Genomic DNA, 21,283 nt, shown 5'->3' on the forward strand with positions numbered 1-21,283 from the left:
AAAACGCGCTTTACTTCCGCCTCGATAGAGCGAGACATGATGGGAAATAATCTGCTTCCGGCTCTGTTCGCGGGCATGATGGGAGTTGTAGTCCTCGCGGGGGCCGGTGGAGTCCGTGGCGGCCCCAGACCCCCAGACCCGCCTGCCCTCCCCATCCCGCGCTCATTAAGGGGGAGGGACCGGGCCTCGGCTCCGCGGCTGAGGAGGGGTCTCGGGGCCATGGGGGGATGGAGGGGACCCCCTCCGCAGGCAGCCCCCCGCCCTTCCCTGGCTGTAGAGGGGCTACCCCTCCTGGGGAGACCCCAAACACGAGCCCCCCACTCTTATCCATGGCCCATCACTGGGCTTGTGCCCCCCAACCGCGGTGGTGCCACGGGTCCCCCGATTCCCGAAGTGGCGGCAGTGCTGACCCCCCACCGCACCAACCCAACGAGGGTCGTGGGACCTCCCCCACATCACCTGCGATGGCAGCAAAGAGGACCCTCCCCCACCCCGATGAGCGCGGTGGGACCCGCAATCCCCAGGGCAATAAGGACCCCCCACACATCGGGAGAGTCGTAGGACCCCCACTCCCCCGCTGTGGTGACAGAGATCCCCCCAAAGAGTGCTATGGGACCCCCAACCCCCCACAGTAGTGAGAATCACTCCCACTCCATCAAATGCCATGGAACCCCCAGCTCTCCGTGGCTGCAGCAAGGACGCCCCACCCCATCACCCCAGCGGGTGTTGTGGGACCCCCCAAATCCCTGCGGCTGCAGCGAGGACCCCCACCCTTCATGGCAATGTGGTACCCCCAGCCCAGTAAGCCCTGTGGGACCTCCAACCCTCCACGGCAGTGACGAAGTCCCCCCTCAACAAGTCACTATGACCATGTCTGCCCTCACAGCCACGTTTACCCCGACCCCCCCAAACGCTACAGCCCCGCTTTGGCAGAGCCCGCCACGGGCATGAACACCCCGCTCCCCCCACCCCACTCCATCCCCTCCGCCGCCTCCTCCTCGATCTGCCCCGGGATGCGGCAATCCACAGGGGGCAGGTCCCGCTCAGGGCTGGGGGGCTCTGGTGGGCGCCCAGTGCTCTGGAGGAACTGTAGAAAGTTCTCCTCGATGGAGCCCTCACGGCTCGGCAGCCGCAGGTCCTCCTCGGGGGGCTGCTTGAAGAAGCAGGTGAGGAGCCGGCCGAGCTCCCCGCGGATCTGTCGGTTGAGGCAGCCGTAGAAGAAGGGGTTGGAGGTGAAGCAGCAGAACCCCAGCCAGGTGACCACAGTCTCAGCCGCTGGCCCGGCTAAGGGCCGAGTGCTCAGCGCTGTGTACAGCTGGAAGGAGAAGTAGGGCAACCAGCAGAAGAGGAATTGGCCCCCCACAGCCAGCAGCACGACGGCCGCCTTGCCCCCGCCAAACATCCTCTGCGGAGTGGTCCGAGGAGCCCCCGAGGTGGTGACCATGGTGGAGCGGCTGCTGAGTGATGCCGAGCGCCGGCGCGGCGTCTCCATCCAGGTGGGCGGCGGGCCGTGGTGCATGGCTGCCACCCGTGCCACCTTGAACATGCCGCAGTAGACCACGACGATGATGAGGAGGGGCAGGACGAAGTAGAAGGCGGCGAAGAAGACCACAAAGACCTTGCAGGACGGCCCACGGCTCCACTGCAAGGAGCAGCCGTGAGTGCCAGGCGCTGGTGGGCGGTCGGGGGACAACCAGCCCAGCACAGGCACCAGCGAGGTGGCCACAGCCTTGAGCCACACGCCAGCCAGCACTCCGGCCACCAGCCCCGCGGTCATCCGCACCTCGTAGCGCAGCGGGTGCACCACGTAGTAGTAGCGCTCCACGTTGACGGTGGAGATGGAGAGGATGCACATGGAGGTGAGGCACACGCTGAGGAACAGGTACACGCGGCACATGGCCTCGCCCAGCCCCGGGCTCTCGAACACGGCTGAGCCCGACAGCATCTCCAGCGGCATCAGCGTGAGGGCAGCCAGGAAATCCACCAGGCACAGGTGGAACACAAAGACGAACTTGCGGAGCGCCGGTGTCTTGGCGATGACTGTCATGACGGCGGCGTTGCTCACGATGGCCGTGAGGTCCAGCAGCACCATGAAGAACAACCCCACAGACTTGGAGGCCGTGTCCTTGGGCTTGGCCTCGGCAGTGCTGTTGGGGGGCCGGGACCCCCCTCTAGAGCCATTCCAGCCCCACGGGGAGGGCAGGAAGGGCTCCATTCTGTGCCGCCGGCCTGGCGGCGAGTACGGCGCAGCCGGGCATCGCCAGAGGGTCACATCCTTGGTGCTCCGGGGGTGGGGGGGGCCGCTGTGGGCGTGGCACTCAAAGCACCCAAAGGTGCCCCCCAGCCCCACTCATGTCCCCGCTGCTCAGCGAGGGGGTACCTGGGGGAGGTGGAGCTGTCACTGGAGGGGGCAGGACCCTGGAGGAGCCCTGAGCGCTGAGCTGGACCCCCAGTTGCAGCCCCCAGGGACCTGGGGGGAAGTGGGGCTGTCAGAAAAGGGAGGGAGACTCTGGAGAGACCTCTGAGAGCTGAGCAGGACCCCCACTTACAGCCCCACCAAGGGGTGAAGGTGGAGCTGTCATGGCGTGGGGAGACCCTGTGGGGAACCCTGAGAGCCTGGAGGGGCTCACAGGTGACCTCTGACAGCCATGGCAGGGGGCACAGCTCTGCTGGGGGGAACACGGAGTTGTCATGAGGGGACACAACCCTGGGGGGACCCCAAGAGCTGAGCTGGTCTCCCACCTGCATCCCACAGGTACCTGGGGGCAGGTGGAGCTGTCAGAAGAGGGGAAAGACCCTGACAGGACCCCTGAGAGCCACGGTGGGATCACAGCCGACCTTTGAGAGACACAGGGCGGGTCTCAGCCCAGTTGTGACCCCCATCCAGAGCCCCCAGGCACCTGGGGGAAGGTAGAGCTGCCAGAAGGGACAGAGAGCTCTGGGGGACACCTGAGATCTCAGGGAGGGTTCAGCACAGCTGTGACCCCCCCCCCCCCACATAGTCCCCATCACCCCCTATCCATCTCTGCAACCCCCTACATCAAATCCCTTCCCCAACCAGAAGCCTTGTTCCCACAAAAAATGAGCTATTCTGGGGTAAACCCCCCAAATTCCAACGTATCAACCCAAACCACCCCAGTGGAGCCCTTTGCCCAGAGTGTGGGGACCACACCGCGGGGCCGGGATGGGTGGGAGGTTCTGAGAACGAGGGGAGGGGAAGGCCCAGCACCCCCAAGTCCTGGGTTCACCCCTTGTGCCTGGAGGCCTTGTGTGACCCCCCCCCGCCCCGAGCTCCCTCCATGGGGATGTGAGGGGGATGTGGGGGCTACCCCGGACACCCCGGCTGTCCCCCACAGGGGCGGGGGTCCCCACCCCTGCACCCGCTGCACCCCGAGGGAGGAATGCTGATGGAATGGGGGTGCAGCCGCGGGTCCCCCCTCCCCTTCTCACTGCCCATCTCCCTCTCCCAGAGCCCCGGAGCGATGTCACCGATTGGGGACCCCCCTCCCAGCCCCAGGGGAGTCTCCCCCACCTCCCCGGTATCTCCCCACCTTCCCAGGCCGTCGCCCCGGCGGGGCTGCTCGGCCGCGGCACCTACCCTGGGGGTGTGCATGGAGCCGGCCTGAGGGCGAGGGTCCCCACTCCGGCCGGGGGAGGGGTCGGGGCTGGGGGGTGTCCCCGGGGTGGCGGGGGATGCTCGGGGTTGGAGCCACTGCGGCGAGGGCTGCTCCGCACCGCCCGGCTGCTGGGTCCTAGTGCCGCCCGCCTCGCCTCGGTACCCGGGAGCGGCCCCTCGAGCCCGGAGCTCCGAGCCCCGCAGTGGGGAGTTCGCTGCCGCCTAAAGCCTGGCTTTGCTCCCCCAGTGCAGAGCGGAGGGTTGCGAACCCCCCGGGCGCTGCCCCGTGTATCGCTTCGTGCCTCAGTTTCCCCATCCGCCTCCCCAAAGTGATGGGGAGGGCACGGGGCGGAGAAGCCCCTCGGGAAAGGGAAAGGGGGAGCTCGGGGGGTGTAGTGCGGAGCTGCTCTCGGGGGGAAGAGGTGGGAACGGGGGGATGGGGCACAGGGTGGGGTGGGGGTGCGGAGGGTGCCGAGGGAGCCGTGCAAAGGGGCCGCGGACATCCCCCAGCTCTGCCTACCCCCACCCCAGCGTCCTTTCCCTGGCTACCAGTTCAGCAATGGAGCAAATGGGATGGGGTCCTTGTCCCTCCCCGCCACGCCCCGTGCCTCAGTTTTCCCAGGACATGGCCATTCCCTTCCAGAAGGGGTGCCCATCTTTTCCATCCCTCCAAAATCCTGCCCGGGCTGCCAACTTTCCCCCTGCAGTTCCCTGGCCCCCGTGCCAGGGGTGCCCGGGTGGGACGCGTGGCCACCAGACCCCACTCCCGCGATGGGGCTGACAAGGGATCCGTGGGTGACGTGTGTCCCTGCCCGTCACGTGTCCATTGCCAGGCTACGGGCTCCCAAAAATAAATCCACCCAAACCAGATTAGCAACACCCGACCTCGGATGAACCAGCCCCGGCATTCTGGGGCCCGCGGGCGGCTCCCGGTGGGACCCCGGGCACCGGGAACACCGTGAACAGCGGCATGCCCGCTACCGGTGAGCTGGATAGGGCGGATCCTCGGGATCCATCCTGCCCGGGATGGTGGTGGAAGCAGAGCACGGGAGTGAGTTCTGGTCCACAGAGTGGAGGGACATACGGAGCCCCCCTTTTCCTGGGATCCCGTGTGGGCACCCTCCACTTGTGTGTGACACCTGAGGACACCCTGCCATGGTGGACACCCTGCCCTGGTACCCCCTGTATCCCTGACTCTGCTGGCACCCCACATCCCAGCTCCCAGGCACCCCACTATCCCAGCCCCTGGCATCCCAGCGCCCATTATCTTGGCATCCCAACACCCCAATCCCCAAGCATCCCCCTATCCCAGCACCTTGGGACTCCAGTATCTCAACATCCTGGCATCCCAGTACTCAATACCTTGGCACCTCAATATCCCAGCCTTCTGGCACTCCAGGATATCAGCACCATGGCATCCTAAGGCTACTGACACCCCAACATCCTGCTAGCCAGCACCCCAGTCCCCAAGCAATCCATCATCCCAGGACCCTGGCACCCCAGCAATCCAACACCCCAGTGCCCCAGGACAGTGGCACCCCAGTATCTCAGTGTCCTGGCACTCCAGCAGTCCGGCACTCTGGCCCCCCAAGAACCTCCACATTCTGGCACCCCAGCACCCCAATACCCCAGCTATCCATCCTCTGGCACCCCTGCACCCAACTCCTGGCACCCCAGTACCCCAATACCCTGGGATACTCATCCCCCAGCACCCAAACACCTCAGCAGCCAAATCCTTCAGTACCTTGGCACCCCAGCACACAATGTCATGTGTGTCAGCACCAAGACACCTCAGTACCCCAATATCCTGGGATACCAGTGTTCCAGTACCCCACACCTGACATCCCAATACCCTTGTCCCTGTCCTATCTGCAGAGCCCCTGCCAGACCCGCAGGTTAAGCATGTTCACGTGTGTGTGTGTGTGTGTGTGTTTGCACACTTGGGTACATACTTGTGTTGTGTGTGGCTGCCTGGGGGGTCACACACATCTAGCAGATACATCTGTGTGTGCACACGTGTGTGATGAGTACACACCCATCCCTGGGCTGTGCAGGTGTGTGTGTGTTTGTGTGTGTGTGTGTGTGTGTGTGTGTGTGTGTGTGTGTGTGTGTGTGTGCTGACACACGTGTGAGGGGCACACACCCATCCCTGGGCTATGCACACGTGTCTGTGTGTGTGTGTGTGTGTGCTGACACACGTGTGCTCCCATGTATCACACGCACCCGGGACCAATCCTGCTGCCCCGGGACACCCAGGGCCCCCCAAGGACATCCAAAGCCCAACGCTGGGCTGGGGATGTCAGGGTGTGGGTGGGGCAGGCTGTTGGGAGGGGTGGTGGGCAGTGAGTTTTGGGCAGGGATTAACTCCCGGATTAAAACTGGGAAAATAAGGACGACCCAAGGACAAAATTCCCTTTCTGATTAAGGGGGAGGGGGGCATCCAAGCGGGGGGGGGGGGGAGGGTGAAGTTAGGGTGAAGGGAACGGGGGGGGGCACCCTGAGGACATCCTGTTCTGTGTTCCAGGGGCTCCTTTTAATCCCTGCCCCCCTTTGCAATAAAAAGCTGCATCATCCCAGCATGGTTTGTTCCAGCTCCTTTCCCTCTAATTTTGGACCCAAAATCCGGCACAAATGTTTGGATCTAAAAATACTACCGAGAAGCAGAGGCACTAGTGGGGGTGCGGCTGGGGCTGTGACAGCCAGGGGTGCCCCTCGGGGGGCCCCGGGGCAGGGGAGTCCCCTCTGTCCAAGGGTAGTGGGTGCGGCTGTGGGATGGGGTCAGGGCTTCGGGGTGGAATGGGGAGTGTGGGGCTGTGCCCTCAGGAGTGGCCATGGCAGCGGGATGGGGCTGGGAATGCAGGTGGACCTGGGGCTGACATGGGATGGCATGGGGATGGAGATGGGGATAGGACGGGGATCAGGATAGGGTGAGATGAGATGGAGGGGCTGGGGAAGAAGAGAGGAATGGGGATGAGGATGGGCATAGGGATGGAATAGAGATGACGGGGATGAGAACAGGGATGGGGATGAGGATGGGGACAGGGATGAGGATGGGGATGATGGGGATGGGGACAGAGGATGGGGATGAGAATGAGGAGAGGATGGGACTGGGAGATGGGGACGAAGATGAGGACAGGGATGGAAGGGGCATGATGGGGATAGAGGATAGAGATGGGAATAAGGATGGGGATAGGGGAGAGATAAGCGTGAGAATAGAGATGGGGGTTAGGGATGAGGATGGGACTGGGGTGATGGAGAGTGGGACAGGGATAGGGATGAGGATAGGGATCCAGAGGGCAGGGATAGGGATGGAATAAAGATGAGCATGAGGATGGGGGTGGAGAAGAAGCTCGGGAGGGAGAGGGGGATGAGGATAAGGATGGGATCGGGACAGGAACGGGGATGGGGAAGTGGAGTGGGGACGGGCCGGGACAGGGATGAGGACGGGGTCGGACATAGGGCTGGGGAGGGAGATGAGCACAGACCGGTGCAGAGCTGGGGCTGGGGTGGGACACAGGGCCGGGGTTGGGGTCGGGCACGGGGCCAGGGCCGGGGTGGGACACAGGGCTGGGGCCGTGCCCGGTGCCGGTGCCGGTGCCGGAGCGGCGCTCGGCGGGTTAAGCCGCGCGCTGCCGCCATTGGCGGAGCACGGAGCGGCCGCGGCCAATGGGGACGGGCCGTGCGCACCGGGCCTGCCCCAGACCCCGTCCCGGGGCGGATCGGGGCGGTTCGGCCGCGTTCGGGCCGGGTCGGAACCGTTCGGCTGTGCTCGGACGAGGCTCGGCTCCGCTCGGTTCCGCTCGGGGAGGATCGGGAAGGTTCGGCTGCGTTCAGGTTCGACTCGGCTCTGCTCGGCTGAGCTCGGGGAAGATCGGGGAGCTTCGGCCCGGCCCGGTTCGGCCCGGCTTGGTTCGGCGCGGCCCGCTCGGCTTTTTTCGGCCTCGCTCAGCTCGTCTCGGTTCGGCTCTTCTGGGATTCTCTCGGTTCGGCTCCGCTTGACTCTGTCCGGTTCGGTTCGTCTGGGCCGGCCCTGCCCGGTCGCCGCCGCACCGGGCCCGGTAACGCTCCGACCTCATTCCCGGTCCGGGCCCGAGCCCAGCCCCGGCAACGCCCCGGGAGGAGGGGGGAGGGAGGGAGCGAGCATCCTCCGCCGCTCCGTCCGCAGCACGACCGGGACCGGGGGGCGGGGGATCCTGGCCAGGGGGAGCGGGCAGGGAGCCCCGGGCCTGACGTGCCCCGGGTGGGCCGTGACAGTGGGGACATGTCGTGACAGCAGAGACAGAGCCACCCCGCACCGTGACCCGGGCGGGCAGTGTCCCAGGGACACCCTGTGACTCCAGGGGACTGGACCCTCCCCCAGCTGTGACACTGGCACAGAGCCATTCCATGTCGTGACACCGGGGGACCACAGCTGCAGCAGGCACTGACACTTGGGTGCACAGCACTTGGTGACAGCCCCCCTCAACACTGTGACACCAAGCACCCCGCACCATGACACCAGGTGAGCAGTCAGATCGGTGTGTGCTGTGACACCAGGTGGACCCTGCGCCTGGCATGTGCTGTGACACTGGCTGAGCCGTGAGCCTAGAGCATGCCATGACACCACGGGATTGAAGCCACCCCGGACTGCTGACACTGTGTGAGCCCTGAGCCCGGCAAATGTTGTGACACTGGTGGACCAAAGCCACCCTGGACTGTGACAAGAAGTGATCAACCAGCCTGGCACCTGCCACTGGGTGGCCAAAGCCACCTTGGACTGTGACATCAAGTGACCAAGCCACTTTGCACCATGACCTGTGAATCCTCAAGCTGGTGCCTGCCGTGACGCCGTGTGACTGAAAGCCACCCTGGACTGTAGCACTGGGTGAGCCTTGAGCCCTGCACCTGCTGTGACACTGTGACTGAAGCCACCCTGTGCTGCGACACTGGGTGACCAAGCCGCTCCGCATCGTGACACCATCATGTGACTGAAGCCTCCCCCACCCTCCACACTGCGTATCCCCATCATGCCACCATCCTGTCACTCGTGTGTGGCCATGCGTGTCCCCGTGGAGCCGCTGTCCCTGCTGCTGGCGCTGTCCCTGCTGTCCCCATGGGGGTCTGCTGAAGGGAGCTGCCCCCAGCGCTGCGTCTGCGCCTCCAACCTGCTGAGCTGCTCGCAGGCCAACCTGAGCGCGGTGCCGGCGCCGCTGCCGCGCTTCACCGCCGTGCTGGACCTGAGTCACAACAACGTGACCCGGCTGCGCGCAGACTGGGCACCGGCGCGGCTGCCACACCTGCACGCGCTGCTGCTGAGCCACAACGGGCTGGCCTTCGTGTCCACCGAGGCCTTCACCCACGTGCCGCGCCTGCGCCACCTCGACCTGTCCTCCAATCGCCTGCGCACGTTGGACGAGAACCTATTCAGTGACCTGGGCGAGCTGGAGGTGCTGCTGCTCTACAACAACGAGATCAGCACGGTGGATCGCACGGCCTTCGAGAACCTGGGCCGGCTGCGCAAGCTCTACCTGGGACAGAACCGCATCGCCCGCTTCCCGCTGGAGCTGCTCCGCGAGGGCACCCGGCTGCCGCAGCTGGCGCTGCTGGACCTGTCGGCCAACCGGCTGCGGGCAGTGCCCGCGGGCGAGCTGCAGGCGCTGCCCGCCTGGCTGCGTGACCGCCTCTACCTGCACAACAACCCCCTGACCTGCGACTGCCTGCTCTTCCAGCTGCTGGACTGCGGCCGCCGCCGCCACCTCAGCGCCGTGGAGGATTTCCAGGATGAGCTGCGCTGCTTCCCGCCCGGAGCAACCACGCACGTCAAGATCCTGGACCTGGCGGGCAAGCAGCCTCTCAACTGCAGCAAGGCGCAGGAGGCCGTGCTGGAGGCGCACCTCGGGGACAGCGTGACGCTGGGCTGTGACAGCCGGTGGCAGGGCGTGCGCAGCCGGCACTGGGTGACGCCGGGCGGGGAGCGGGTGCTGGGGGACGGGGGCAATGGCAGCGTGGTCCTGCTGGCCAACGGCAGCCTTCAGCTGCGGGCGCTGCGCCCTGAGGATGCCGGCACTTACTCCTGCTGGGTGGCCGGACCCCTCCTCAACGAGACCCTCTACGTGGAGCTGCTGGTGCACAACTTCACCCTGCACGGCCCCCACGACACCCTGAACACGGCCTACACCACCCTGGTGGGCTGCATCCTGAGCGTGGTGCTGGTGCTCATCTACCTGTACCTCACTCCGTGCCGCTGCTGCTGCTGCCGCGGCACCGAGAAGCCGCCGGCACCTCGTGACGACAGCATCAACTCCTCAGTCCTGAGCACCACCCCCAACCACGCCGGGGGCCCCGGGGAGCCCTGCGGATCCCACATCGCCTCCGGTGCTGGCACAGGGCAGAACGGCAGGTTCAAGGGTGGGGGGACCCCCCCACTGCCTGCCCGGCCGGGTCCCAAGGCGCAGAGGAAAGTGTCGGATCCAGACTCGGTGAGTTCCGTCTTTTCCGACACGCCCATCGTGGTGTGAGGGGACACTGTGGGGACAGTCCCCAGGGACACCCCGTGTCAGCCACTGCAAGCTGTCCCTGGGCAGGAGGGGTGGCCAGACCCCCACTGCTGTGTCCCAGCTTGGGGGGGTCACACCATCACACCTCAGGACGGAGCATCGCTGCTGGCCCCCACCAAGGTCACTGACACCATGGGACAGTGAGGGACAAAGAAGTGACACACACTTTGGGGACAGTCTCCCACCGTGACCTGTCCCTGGGCAGGAGAGGTGGCCAGACCCTCACTCCAGCTTTTGGGGGTCCCATCATCAACCCCCAGGACTGAGCATCGTCCCACACCCCCACTGAGATCACAGAGGGACCGTGAGGGACAAGGGTGTGAGGGGACACACCATGGGGACAGTCCACCAGGACACCCTGGGTTCCTGCTGCTGCTGTGACTTGTTCCTCACGGACATGCCATGGGCAGAAGGGGTGGCTGGACCCCTACTGCCCTGTCCCCAACTTGGGGGGCAACACCACTGCCCCCCAGGACGGAGCATCACTGCTGGCACCCACTGAGGTCACTGCGCAACCGCAAGGGACAAGGATGTGCAAGGACACACCATGGGGCAGTCCCCCACTGTAGCCTGTCACTGGGCAGGAAAGGTGGCCAGAGCCCCTCCACCATGTCCCAGCTTTTGGGGGGTCCCACCATCACCCCGCAGGACTGAGCATCATCCCTGGCCCCTGCTGAGATCACTGAGGGACTGTGAGGGACAAGGGTGTGAGAGGACACACCACGGGGAGTCTCCAGGCACATCCTGTGTCCCCACTGTCCCCAGGCAGGAAGGGTGGCTGGACCCCCATACCATGTCCCCAGCTATTGGGGATCCCACCATCACCCCGCAGGACTGAGCATCATCCCTGGCCCCTGCCAAGGTCACTAGGGGACTGCAGTGGACAAGGGTGTGAGGGGACACTCCATGGGGACAATCTTCTGCTGTGACCTTCCCTGGGCAGGAGGGATGATCAGACTCCCAGCACCGTGTCCCTCGTTTTTGGGATCCCACCGTTGCCCCTCAGGACTGAGCATCGCTGGCCCCTGCCGAGGTCACCACAGGCCCACAGGGACAAGTCTCTGTGAGGACATGGCCACCAGCTGCAGGGCATCAGCCCCACCAGGCACTGGAGGACTGAGGGACAGTGACAGGGGCAGCCCTGAGCCTCAGGAACGGCAGCACCAGGCAGAGCCCCGCTCCCTGCGGCCCCCCTAATCCCCCCGCCCCCTTGGCATGTGCATGGCCAAGCATGAGTCCCCTGGGGAGCATGTGCCACCCCAAGGGGGACGCCGGGGGTGTCCACCCCCTGGGGAACCCCAACACTCTCCTGACCCCCCTGCAACCCACAGCTGCAGACAGAGACCCCTCCCCCACAGGGGGTAGGACCCGGGGGCTCTGGCACCCCAAAAAGGTGGTGCCCCCCCCATGTCCCCATGCCAGCCCCGCCTGTGTCTCCTGTGCCCCCACCCTGGACATTCCCCCCGCACTGGACAATGCCCACTGATGCCTTGGCCAAAATAAACGTGTTTCCCTCGTGCCTGTGCAGCCTTCACCCTGTTTTGGGGGACTTGAAGGGGTGTCCCCAAGATGCGACCCCTTGGGGATGGGGTGACACTGCTGTGGGATCTCCCGGGGTCAGTGGGGGGCCCTGCTGCCCTCCCCGGCCCCACCTGGGGTGCAAGGTGGGGGGAGCAGGGGGGCAGGGGAGGCACCCCTGTCACCCCAGAGCACCCACCCCAGGGTCCCTCTGACCCCGACATGCTGTGCTGGGAGGGGGGTCCTGGGCAGCCAGCCCCGTGCTCACCCCCACCCCAATGACCCCAGTGACACCCCAAGCACCTCAATGCTCCCCTGCCTGTGCCCCCAGCACCCTAAAGACCCCTACAGTCCCCAGTACCTTCCCTTTAACCCCCCTTCCAGCACCATAATAACCCTCCATGGTCCCCAGGACCTCCCTGCTGTACTGAGGCCACCCCCAAGCAATTCACCCCATCACCCCAATAACCGTATTTACCACCACCCAGCACCCCAGCAAACTCCCAGAATCTCAATGACCCCACTGACCAACTCCCAGCCCCCCAAAAACCCTAATGGGGGCTGCCCACCCTGCACCATCCCGAAGACACTCTATAGTCCCCAGTACCCACCCCCAGCACATCAATGACCCTCTCAGGCTCCCAATGACCCTTAGGAACCCCTGCCCATCCCCACAGCCCCCCAGCACCCTAGAGACCCCATTTGCTCCCCAGTACCCCTCCACAGTCTCCCAACGAGCCCCCCAGTATCCCACTGCCCCCTCAACACTCGTAACAACTCCAGTGATCCCTTCCCACTCCCCAGTGACACTCCCCATCCCCCAAAGACCCCCGGACCCCCTCCCTCACCCCTCTCTCCCCCAGCCCCCAAATCCACGGACTCCCCAGCAACCCCTTTCCCCCACCACCCCCCACTACACAACTCTTTTTTTTCTTTCTTTGTTTTTTTTTACAAAAAGAACAAAAACAGCAACAACCGTTTCTTATAAATATCCGCGGCCGGCGGGGCCCCGGGAGGTCCGGGTGGGTCCCCAGTGCCGCCCCCATCTCGGGGCTGGTTTAGCAGCAAGAGAACAGAACTGAGAGTTTTGAGGTATTTTCTGGAAGTCTGGGATTTTCCTTCGTGTTTCCTTGGAATTTTTTCCCCCCTTCATCGGTTTTCTGGCGTTTCCCGGTGGGGAGGACACAGGGGGGCCCCCGGTGACCCCTCTGTTAATGGGCTTTGGACTGCAGGGGGGAGAGGGGACGAGTCAGCCCTGGGGGGGGACACTGGGGACTCTCCACGGGGTTGGGGGGGAGCCCCACGGTGTCGCCAAGGCCGGGGAGATCCTCACGGTGTCCCCCCACAGCACAGGGTGTCCCCCGGGCAGACCTGGACGTGCTTCCCCCCTCTGGAGCATGGCGTGCCCCCCAGGACAGGGCACAGTGACCCCGATCCCAGTGTCCCACCCCATCACCTGCTGCTCCCAGCGACCCTCAGGGGCTTCCCCCGCTTCACCACCCCCACCCCAGCCCTACCTTCAGGACGCTCCTCTTCTCCTCGAAGCCCAGGGGCGTCCCCGGCTTCTTCCTGCGGATGGAGCCCCCCGAGCCGGAGGTGCCGGAGCCGGGGGGGGCCGGGGGGCCGGGCAGGGGGGGCGCGGCTTTGGGCTTCAGGGGTCGGCAGTAGGTGGCCGCGTTCTTGCGCTTCTTCACCTCATCCTCGGAGAGCCCCCGGGGGGCTCCCCCCAGCCCGAGCAGCGGCGTTTGGGGGTCCAGGGCGGCGGGAGGGGCCCGGCAGGGCTGGGCGGGGGGCAGCCGGCGCACCCGCGGGGTCCCGTTGAGGATGGCGATGGAGGGCGAAGCCGGGGGGGTGAGTTTCGTCTTGTCGGGGGGAGTCAAGCCCTGATTTTTGCCCTTGACGCTGTCCCCCAAGCAGGTCCGTTTGTAAGGGGGGCTGCCGGCCGTGAGGGGGGGCTGCCAGGGCCGGGGGTCCGTGTCCGTGCCGCCGGACGCCTCCCGCGCCCGGGGGGATTTGCTGGCCTTGCTGGGGGGCAGTTTGCTGAAGGAGGGTGAGGGGGTGTTGGCGGGGAGGGGAGAGGTGATGGACTGCGTGCCCCCTCCCCCGCACTCGGGCTGGCTGCAGGCGGCTGCGGCGGGGGGGGACCCCACGGTGTAGGTGAGGCTGGTGGGGACCCGGCAGCCCCCCGCCGCCGAGAGGGTCCGCAGGGGTGGGGAAGGGGCTGCAGGGCCGTAAAGGGGGGCAGCGGGGCTGGGGGGGGCTGCGGGGAGGTGAAGAGGGGGGACGACAGCTGGAGGGATCTTCCTGTGGGAAGGGAGGGGGAGGGTGAGATGGGGACCCCCCAAAACTCCTGCTCCCAACCATATCCCCCCGGTTCAGGGGGGAGAGGTGAGATGGGACCCCTCCAAATTCCCATTCCCATCTCTCCAACCCCACCCTGTCCTCCCCAGTTCAGGTGTGGAAAGGTGAGATGGGTGCCCCCGCAAGTCCTCACTCCCAGCCCTGCATCCCCACGTTGTCCCCCCGAGTTTGGATGGGAAGGGGTGAAACGGGACATCCCCTCAAACCCCCATGACACCCCTGCCTTGTTCCACCCCAATTCAGGTGAAGAGAGGACGAACTGAACCCACCCCCACCCCCAAGTCCTACATCCCCACCTTGTCCTTCCCAGTTTGGGTGAGAAGGGGGTGAAATGGGACCCCTCAAATCCCCACTCTCATCTTTGTCCCCCCAATCCTTCCTGATTCAGGTAAGCAGGGTGTCCCAAATCCCTGCTCCCATCCCTCCATCCCCACCTTATCCTCATCAGTTTGGATCAGAATGGGGTGATATGAGACCCCCTCCAGTTTCCCACTCCCATCCCTGCATCCTCACCTTACCCTGCTCAGTTTGAACAGGGAGGGGGGTGCAACAAGACTCCCTTCCTCCCCCCTAATCCCTCGAGGGAGCACAAACTGTGTTGGGGTGTCTTTGTCCCCCTCAGCCCCCCTCACCTCCACCTGTGCGTGCTGAGGTGCTGCTCCAGCATGGAGCCCAGCGCGGCGCAGAACCGGTCCAGCCGTCGGTCGAACACGTAACAGCCCGGGGTCACCAGGCGGCTCCCGAAGGTGCAGAACTGGGGGGGCACCGTGCCAGGGTCACTGCAGCCCCCCCAAACCCCTGCCTCAACCCACCTGGCACGGAGCCAGGGAAGGACACGTGGATGGGCTGCAGGCAGAGCTGGCGGTCCCAGCCCCACTCGGGGTCCCAGCCCCACTCGGGGTCCCCTCACTCACCGCCTGAGGCCGTGGTGGGCGCACTGGGGTCCGGGGGGGCTCCTCGCCCCCCTCCTCCTCGCTCTCCTCACTGGACACACGGCTGCCCCCCTTAGGCAGGGGGAGGGGGAAGCCTCCCATGCTGCCCTCCCCAGAGGTGGCCGGAGCATCCTCAGGGTCACTGTCAGAGGAAAGTTGGGCCCTGCACAGGAGAGGAAGTTTTGGGGTGCTCGATGCTGGGGGGGTCACTGTGAGACAATAACCCCCCCAAATCCCCACTCCTAATCCCTACAATGTGCCCCCCAATTCAGGTGGGGAAGGGTGAGATGGGAATCCCCCCAGATCCCCCCTTCTGTCCACCTCCCCTCCCAATTCAGGTGCAGAGGGGCTGAGAGAGGACCCCACAATTCCTCACTCACATTCCTGCTGCTCTGCCACACCCCTCAGTGCAGGTGGGAAAAGGTGAGATGGGGCCCCCCAAAACCCAGCTCCCAGCCACATCTTCCCCTAATTCAGGTGGGGAGGGGGTGAGACAGGACCCCCCCAAATCCCTGCTCACATCCACATCCCCCAAATTCAGATAGTGAGGCCGGCCCCCACAAATCCCTGCTCCAAAACACATCCCCCCACAATTTATATAAAGAGGGGGTGAGATGGATCCCCCAAATCCTCACTCCCATTCCTGCCCTTTCAATGCATCCCCCCCAATTCAGGTGGGGAAAGGTGAGAGGAGAGCCCCCCAAATTCATGGGGTACTCACCTGGGGGGGTGCAAGCAGTGGGACAGCCTGGCTCGGCAGAGAGGGGTACTGGGGGCCTGCAGCAGTGAGGGGGTGTCCTGCAGGGCAGGGTGCAGTGGGTCCTTCTCAGGGGGGCTCCTGTCTTTTGGGGGGTCCCCTCGGCGGGTGCTGGCCTTGAGCTCGGCCACCAGCACATCGAAATCCTTGGCCCGACCCTGCACCTCCCGGCGCTGGTGAACCGAGTGGATCTGGGCGACAGCAGGGAGGGGCTCAGGACCCCCCAAAACCTCCAGGGTGAGATATTGGGGTGTCCCCTCCCCGTTTCCCACTACCTTGCAGGTCAGCAGGCGGGTGCAGAGCTTGTTGGTGTCGGGGTTCCGCACCCCACACTGCCGGTTCAGGTCACACTCCTTACCTGGGGGGACAGGGAGGCAGCGGGTGCTGGGGAGTGCTGGGGGGGCACCCCAACACCCCCCACTGGGGCTGGGCATGGAGCACCCACTCCTCAGAGCAGCTCTGAGGGGGGGGGACACAGCCCTGAGAAGTTTTGAGGGGGTGGGGGGATCACCATGTGCTGCTCCCTCCCCTTTTTGCCCCTCTCAAGGGTGAGCACCCCCCCCCTTTCTTGCCCCTTCCCTGGGGTGACCCCCCCATTTTCACCCGGGTCCTGCTAATGGCTCTGGTATTTTGGGGGCAGGGGGGACATGTTTGACTCCCATATTTTGGGGAATATGTGTCCAACACCCATCTCTTGAGGTGACATATGTCCAAACCCCATATTTTGGGAGGGCACACATCTAAACTCCCTATTTTGGGGTGGCACACACATTTGATGCACGTATTTTGGGGTGATAACATTTCACCCCCATATTTGGATGGGGAATGTGTTATACCCCCATATTTTGGGAGGGACATTTGGCCCCCATATTTGGGGGGGGATAGCATCCAGGTTCCATATTTTGGGGTGACACATGTCCAACCCCCATATTTTTGGGGGGACACGTGTTCAGCCCCCACACTTTCAGAGGATACACATTTAACACCCGTATTTTGGGGGGATCATGTGTTTAACCCCATATCTTGGGGGACCATGCATTTAACGCCCATATTTTGGGGTGAGATATTTGACCCCCATATTTTGCAGGGATTCACATTCAAACACCGTATTTTTGGGGGGACATATATTCAACCCCCATATTTTGAGAGGAATGCACATTTGACCCCCATATCACATATCCAATTCTCATGTTCTTGTGGGGGACACAAGTTCAACCCCCATAATGTGGGGGGACACGTGTTCTACCTCCATATTTTTACTGGGGACACGTTTGACCCCATTTTTGGAGGAACACACGTGAATTTGGGGATCCAGCTCCCACTCGTGCTGTGGCCATTCCTTGGGAGCACTCAAGTGGGGACCCTAAACCTGCAGGATAACCAGAACTGGGGGGAGGGCAGGGAACCCCCCCAGCCCTCCAGAGGACAGGAGGGAGCACTCCCCTGGTACCTACCCCACTGCTAGACCCGGCCACCGGAATTCCGGCACCAGGATGTCCCGCTGGGATCATCCGCCCCCCCCCATGGCCGGCAAGGAAAGGGGGGACTCACGCGCCAGCTTCCTGTGGGACCTGGGGGGCGGTTTGGGGGCCCCCACATCCTTCTCCCCCGGAGCGGGGATGCTCTCCGGCATGGCCGAATCCCCCCCGACCCCGGTCGGCACCGGCGGCTCTTTGGGCACCGCGGCAGCCGCGGGTTTCCCCAGGGATTCCTTGGAGTTGGTGGGGACGGCTTTGGGGGGCACCTTGATCCCGTGCCCGTCCGGTTTGGGAATGCTGGGGATCTTCTCCAGGTTCACCACGGGCACAAACAAGCTGTGGAGAGAATTTTGGGGAGGACGGGTGGGATCAAAGCGACCCCAGCAGAGCATCGGCGCCGCCCGTGCCGGCGCTCACCAGAGGTTGTTGTCCTTGTCCGTGTGCTCGGGGAGGGGCTGCGCTCTCCCGCGGCCACCAGGATGCTTCTCCTGCAGGGCTTTGGCCGCTCCGGGGGTCCTGCCGGGCACCGGCTGCCCGTTCACGGCGACGTGGCACGCGGTGGCACGGGCGTAGAGCTTGCTGAGCGGGCCGTGCCGGCGTTCTGCCAGGAGGGGACGGGATAAACTCACTGCTACCCACACCACCGCCGCGAGCCCCCTCCCTGCCCGCAGGCTGGACCCCCACAGCCAGCCCCAGCGGCATTCCCGGTGCTGTTCCCAGCCATTCCCGGAATTCCCTGGCTCACCACAGTGCTTCTGGAAGGCCTGGGGTTTCACCACCTGGCTGCAGTGGTTGCAGACCACCAGGTAGAACTCGTCGTGCGCAGGGCAGTGCCCGAAGATGTCCATGTCTGTGGGGAGAGCTCGGTAAGCTGGCACAGACCTGGTGCTGCTGGAAGCACTGCAGACAACGATCCCAGCTCGATGGCTCACACAGCCCCAACATGCTGGGTTTCATCCCCGAGAGGAGCTCACCTTCCTTAATCAGGGTCATGGTGTCCAGTTTCTTGCTGCTACTCTTCCCATTTTCCTCCAGCTCTGACCCTGATCCTGCCAAAGACAAAATCCTGTCAGTGGCTGGCACAGGGATGGTCCCAGTGCTCCCACACGGGGATAGTCCCGGCATTCCTGCTCCTGGAACAATTAAACCAGATAAAATTAGATCAGAGAGACAGATCCATCCTGTGTGTGGCGTTGCCCTCTGCTGCGTCACCATCTCCAGGGTCCCCATCCTGACAGCCCAGTGCCAGCAGGATGGATGTTCCTGGTGACATCCCAGTAGGGGGTGTGACACTCCTGGGAAAACCCTGTCCTGGGATGTGACACCCCTGGGACACACTTGCCCTGGGATGGCACATCCCTGAGGATACCCCTGGTGCTGGGATGGGACACCCTTGGGGACAGCCCCATCCTGGAGGGGATGTGACATCCCTGAGGACACCCCAGTCCTGGCACACGACACCCCTGGGAACATCCTGGTCTCAGGATGTGACACCCTTGGGTCACCCTGGTTCCTATACAGCTTTGGCTGCACTGGCTGTGCCTGGCTGGTGTCCCGGCTCTGTCCTGTGGGACTGGTGGCCACTGATCCAGTGCTGATGGTGACATGGCCAAATGTGCCAAACTGGATGCCCAGTCCATCTCTAATCCTATCAGGCCATGCCATACTGGGCACCCAGTTCCATCCAGCTGTGCCATACTGGGTAACCAGTCCTGCCTGCATGGCCATGCCATACAGAGTGCCCAGTGCCATCTAGCTGTGCCATACAGGGCACCCAGACCCATTCAGAAGCACCATGAGTGGTGCCCAGTCTGGGGCAGTCAGTCCCAGTGCTGAGAACCCAGAGGCATGCTGCCAAGCTCCCAGTAAGGAACACCTGGTTCCCAGTGTGCCCTGCCCAGTTCCCCATGCAGGATATCCCAGTGCTCAGCACGTGATGCCCAGTCCCCCACCTGGGGCTCCCAGTACCTTCTGCCTGGTCTGGGGTAATGGTGGCAACTAATTCCCAGTCCAGGCTCTCCAGTTACTGCTCTGTTCCCACCAGTACCCACTGCACCTGGGATATCTGGAGTCCAGGATGGGGTGCCCAAAACTGGCTCCCCATAACAGGCACAGGGTTCAGACTGGGGGCCCTGGTGCCAGATCAGTGCCCGATGCTCGGTGCCCAATTCCTAGTGCAGAGATCCTGCTGCCCAGTTCCTGAATCCCGGTGCCCAGTGTGGCTGCCTAGTGCCCAGTTCCCAGTGCAAACACAGGGTGAATGTTTCCAGGTGCCCAGTTCCTGGTGCCCAGTGTCCAGTGCAAGATTCCTACTGTTTGGTTCCTGGTAATGGGCAACTTTTGTAGGATTCCCAGTGCTGGGTGTCCAGTACAGGATGCCCTGTTCCCAGTGCCAAATTCCCTGTGCTCCTGGTACTGGGTGCCATGTCTGCCTGCACAGTGCCAGGTTCCCAGTCCCAATTCCTGGTGCCAGATGCCCAGTGCTGGATGCCACATTTGCAGTGCAGGAAGTGCCTATTCCCAGTTTCCAGTGCTTAGTGCTGGGTGCCCAGTTCTCAGTACTGGGTGCCAGGTCTGGATGCCCAGTATAAGGTTCCCAGTGCCCAGTTCCTGGTGCCAGGTACACACTGCAGGATGTGCTATTCCCATTGTCCAGTGCCCAGGCTGGGTGCCCCATTCCTGTTTCTGCATGTTCCAGTGCAGGATGCCACATTCCCAGTGCATGCTCACCAGTGCTGGGTGCCAGTTCCCAGTACTGGGTGCCAGGTGTGGACGCCCAGTGCCAGATTCCAGGAGCCCAGTATAAGGTGCCCTTTTCCCAGCGTCTGGTTGCCGGTGCAGGGTGCACCATTCCCAGTACCAGGGTCCCAGTGCAGGGTTCCCCATTCCCAGTACCAGGATCCCAGTGCAGGGTTCCCCATTCCCAGTACCAGGATCCCAGTGCAGGGTTCCCCATTCCCAGTACCAGGATCCCAGTGCAGGGTTCCCCATTCCCAGTACCAGGATCCCAGTGCAGGGTTCCCCATTCCCAGTACCAGGATCCCAGTGCAGGGTTCCCCATTCCCAATACCAGGATCCCAGTGCAGGGTTCCCAATTCCCAGTACCAGGATCCCAGTGCAGGGTTCCCCATTCCCAGTACCAGGATCCCAGTGCAGGGTTCCCCATTCCCAATGTCTGGTTCCCGGTGGAGGGTGACCCGTTCCCAATGTCTGGTTCCCGGCGCAGCGTGCCAGATCTGGCTGCCCTGTTCCCAGTGCTAGGTGCCAGCACAGGATGCTTCATTCCAGGTGTCCAGTTCCCAGTGCCAGGGAACATCCTAGGACATGCCAGGACAACCTGCTCCGGGCACCCGGCACCAGAAACTGGGCGCTGGGAGCTCTGCACTGGGCATCCAGACCCGGCACCCTCTGCTGTGCGCCCAGGTCCTGGCACTGGGTGCCGGGTCTCGATGCCCTGTTTCCCACTGCCCAGCGCAGGATGCCCCGTTGCCGGTGCCCCGTTCCCAGAGCAGAACGAGCCGCTCCTGCTGCCCGGTGCAGAACCTGCTCTCGGTTCCCAGCGCCCGGCGGAGGATGCTCCGTTGCCGGTTCCCAGTGCAGGATGCCCCGTTCCCAGCGCCCGGTGCAGGATGCCCTGCTCGCGGTTCCCGGTGCCGGACTCCCCTCTCCCGGTGCCGCTGCCCGCCCGCCGCGCGGCGGCGCTCGGACCGGGGGTCGGCGGGCGCGGCCCCGGTCGCGAAGCGCCCCCCGCCGCCGCCGCCCTCACCGGTGTCGGCGGGCGGCCCGGCCCGCTCCACCCAGGCGCTCCAGCTCTGCCCCGCGAACTCGTCCAGGCCGGGCACCGGCCGCCGCTCCGCCGCCATCGCCGCCGCCGCCGCCGCGGCACCGCCGCCCCCCCGCGCCGCCCCCGCCCCGCGCATGCGCCGCGCGCCCCGCCCGCCCCGCGGCACCACGGGCACGGTAGTCCCGAGGCGACCCCCGCCCGGGCCGACCCCGGGCAGCCCGCACCGGCACGGGGCACCCGGGATCTCCGTACCGGCACGGGGCAGCCGGGATCTCACACTGGCCTGGGGGTCACAAGTGAT

The 21,283-nt window shown here is 64.4% G+C and overlaps 3 protein-coding genes across 4 annotated transcripts; 1 reads left to right on the plus strand and 2 right to left on the minus strand.

Annotated features, from left to right (window-relative positions):
* Nucleotides 1-898: 898 nt before the first annotated feature.
* GPR61 (G protein-coupled receptor 61) lies at nucleotides 899-3,746 on the minus strand. Of its 2 annotated transcripts, XM_033080139.2 has the most exons (3): nucleotides 3,599-3,746; nucleotides 1,784-2,380; nucleotides 899-1,642 (listed from the first exon to the last, which is right to left on the minus strand). In XM_033080139.2, exons 2-3 carry the CDS (start codon nucleotides 2,213-2,215, stop codon nucleotides 914-916), a joined length of 1,161 nt encoding a protein of 386 aa, XP_032936030.1. In that variant the 5' UTR covers nucleotides 2,216-2,380; nucleotides 3,599-3,746; the 3' UTR covers nucleotides 899-913. The 2 variants fall into 2 exon arrangements, with proteins under 2 accessions (XP_032936030.1, XP_032936029.1); XM_033080138.2 differs by having other exon boundaries at nucleotides 899-2,380; nucleotides 3,599-3,745.
* A 4,876-nt stretch (nucleotides 3,747-8,622) lies between these two features.
* On the plus strand, nucleotides 8,623-11,671 carry AMIGO1 (adhesion molecule with Ig like domain 1). Its single transcript, XM_033080297.2, has one exon. It carries the CDS (start codon nucleotides 8,623-8,625, stop codon nucleotides 10,111-10,113), a length of 1,491 nt encoding a protein of 496 aa, XP_032936188.1. The 3' UTR covers nucleotides 10,114-11,671.
* A 946-nt stretch (nucleotides 11,672-12,617) lies between these two features.
* On the minus strand, nucleotides 12,618-21,062 carry ATXN7L2 (ataxin 7 like 2). The gene is made up of 11 exons (XM_033080388.1): nucleotides 20,965-21,062; nucleotides 18,173-18,247; nucleotides 17,944-18,048; nucleotides 17,616-17,799; nucleotides 17,272-17,534; nucleotides 15,996-16,078; nucleotides 15,685-15,911; nucleotides 14,946-15,126; nucleotides 14,664-14,785; nucleotides 13,188-13,974; nucleotides 12,618-12,896 (listed from the first exon to the last, which is right to left on the minus strand). The coding sequence occupies exons 1-11, from the start codon at nucleotides 21,059-21,061 to the stop codon at nucleotides 12,882-12,884; spliced, it is 2,139 nt and encodes a 712-aa protein (XP_032936279.1). The 5' UTR covers nucleotide 21,062; the 3' UTR covers nucleotides 12,618-12,881.
* Nucleotides 21,063-21,283: the final 221 nt, after the last annotated feature.

The sequence above is a fragment of the Catharus ustulatus genome, chromosome 25 (assembly GCF_009819885.2).
Source record: "Catharus ustulatus isolate bCatUst1 chromosome 25, bCatUst1.pri.v2, whole genome shotgun sequence".
NCBI lineage: Eukaryota > Metazoa > Chordata > Aves > Passeriformes > Turdidae > Catharus > Catharus ustulatus.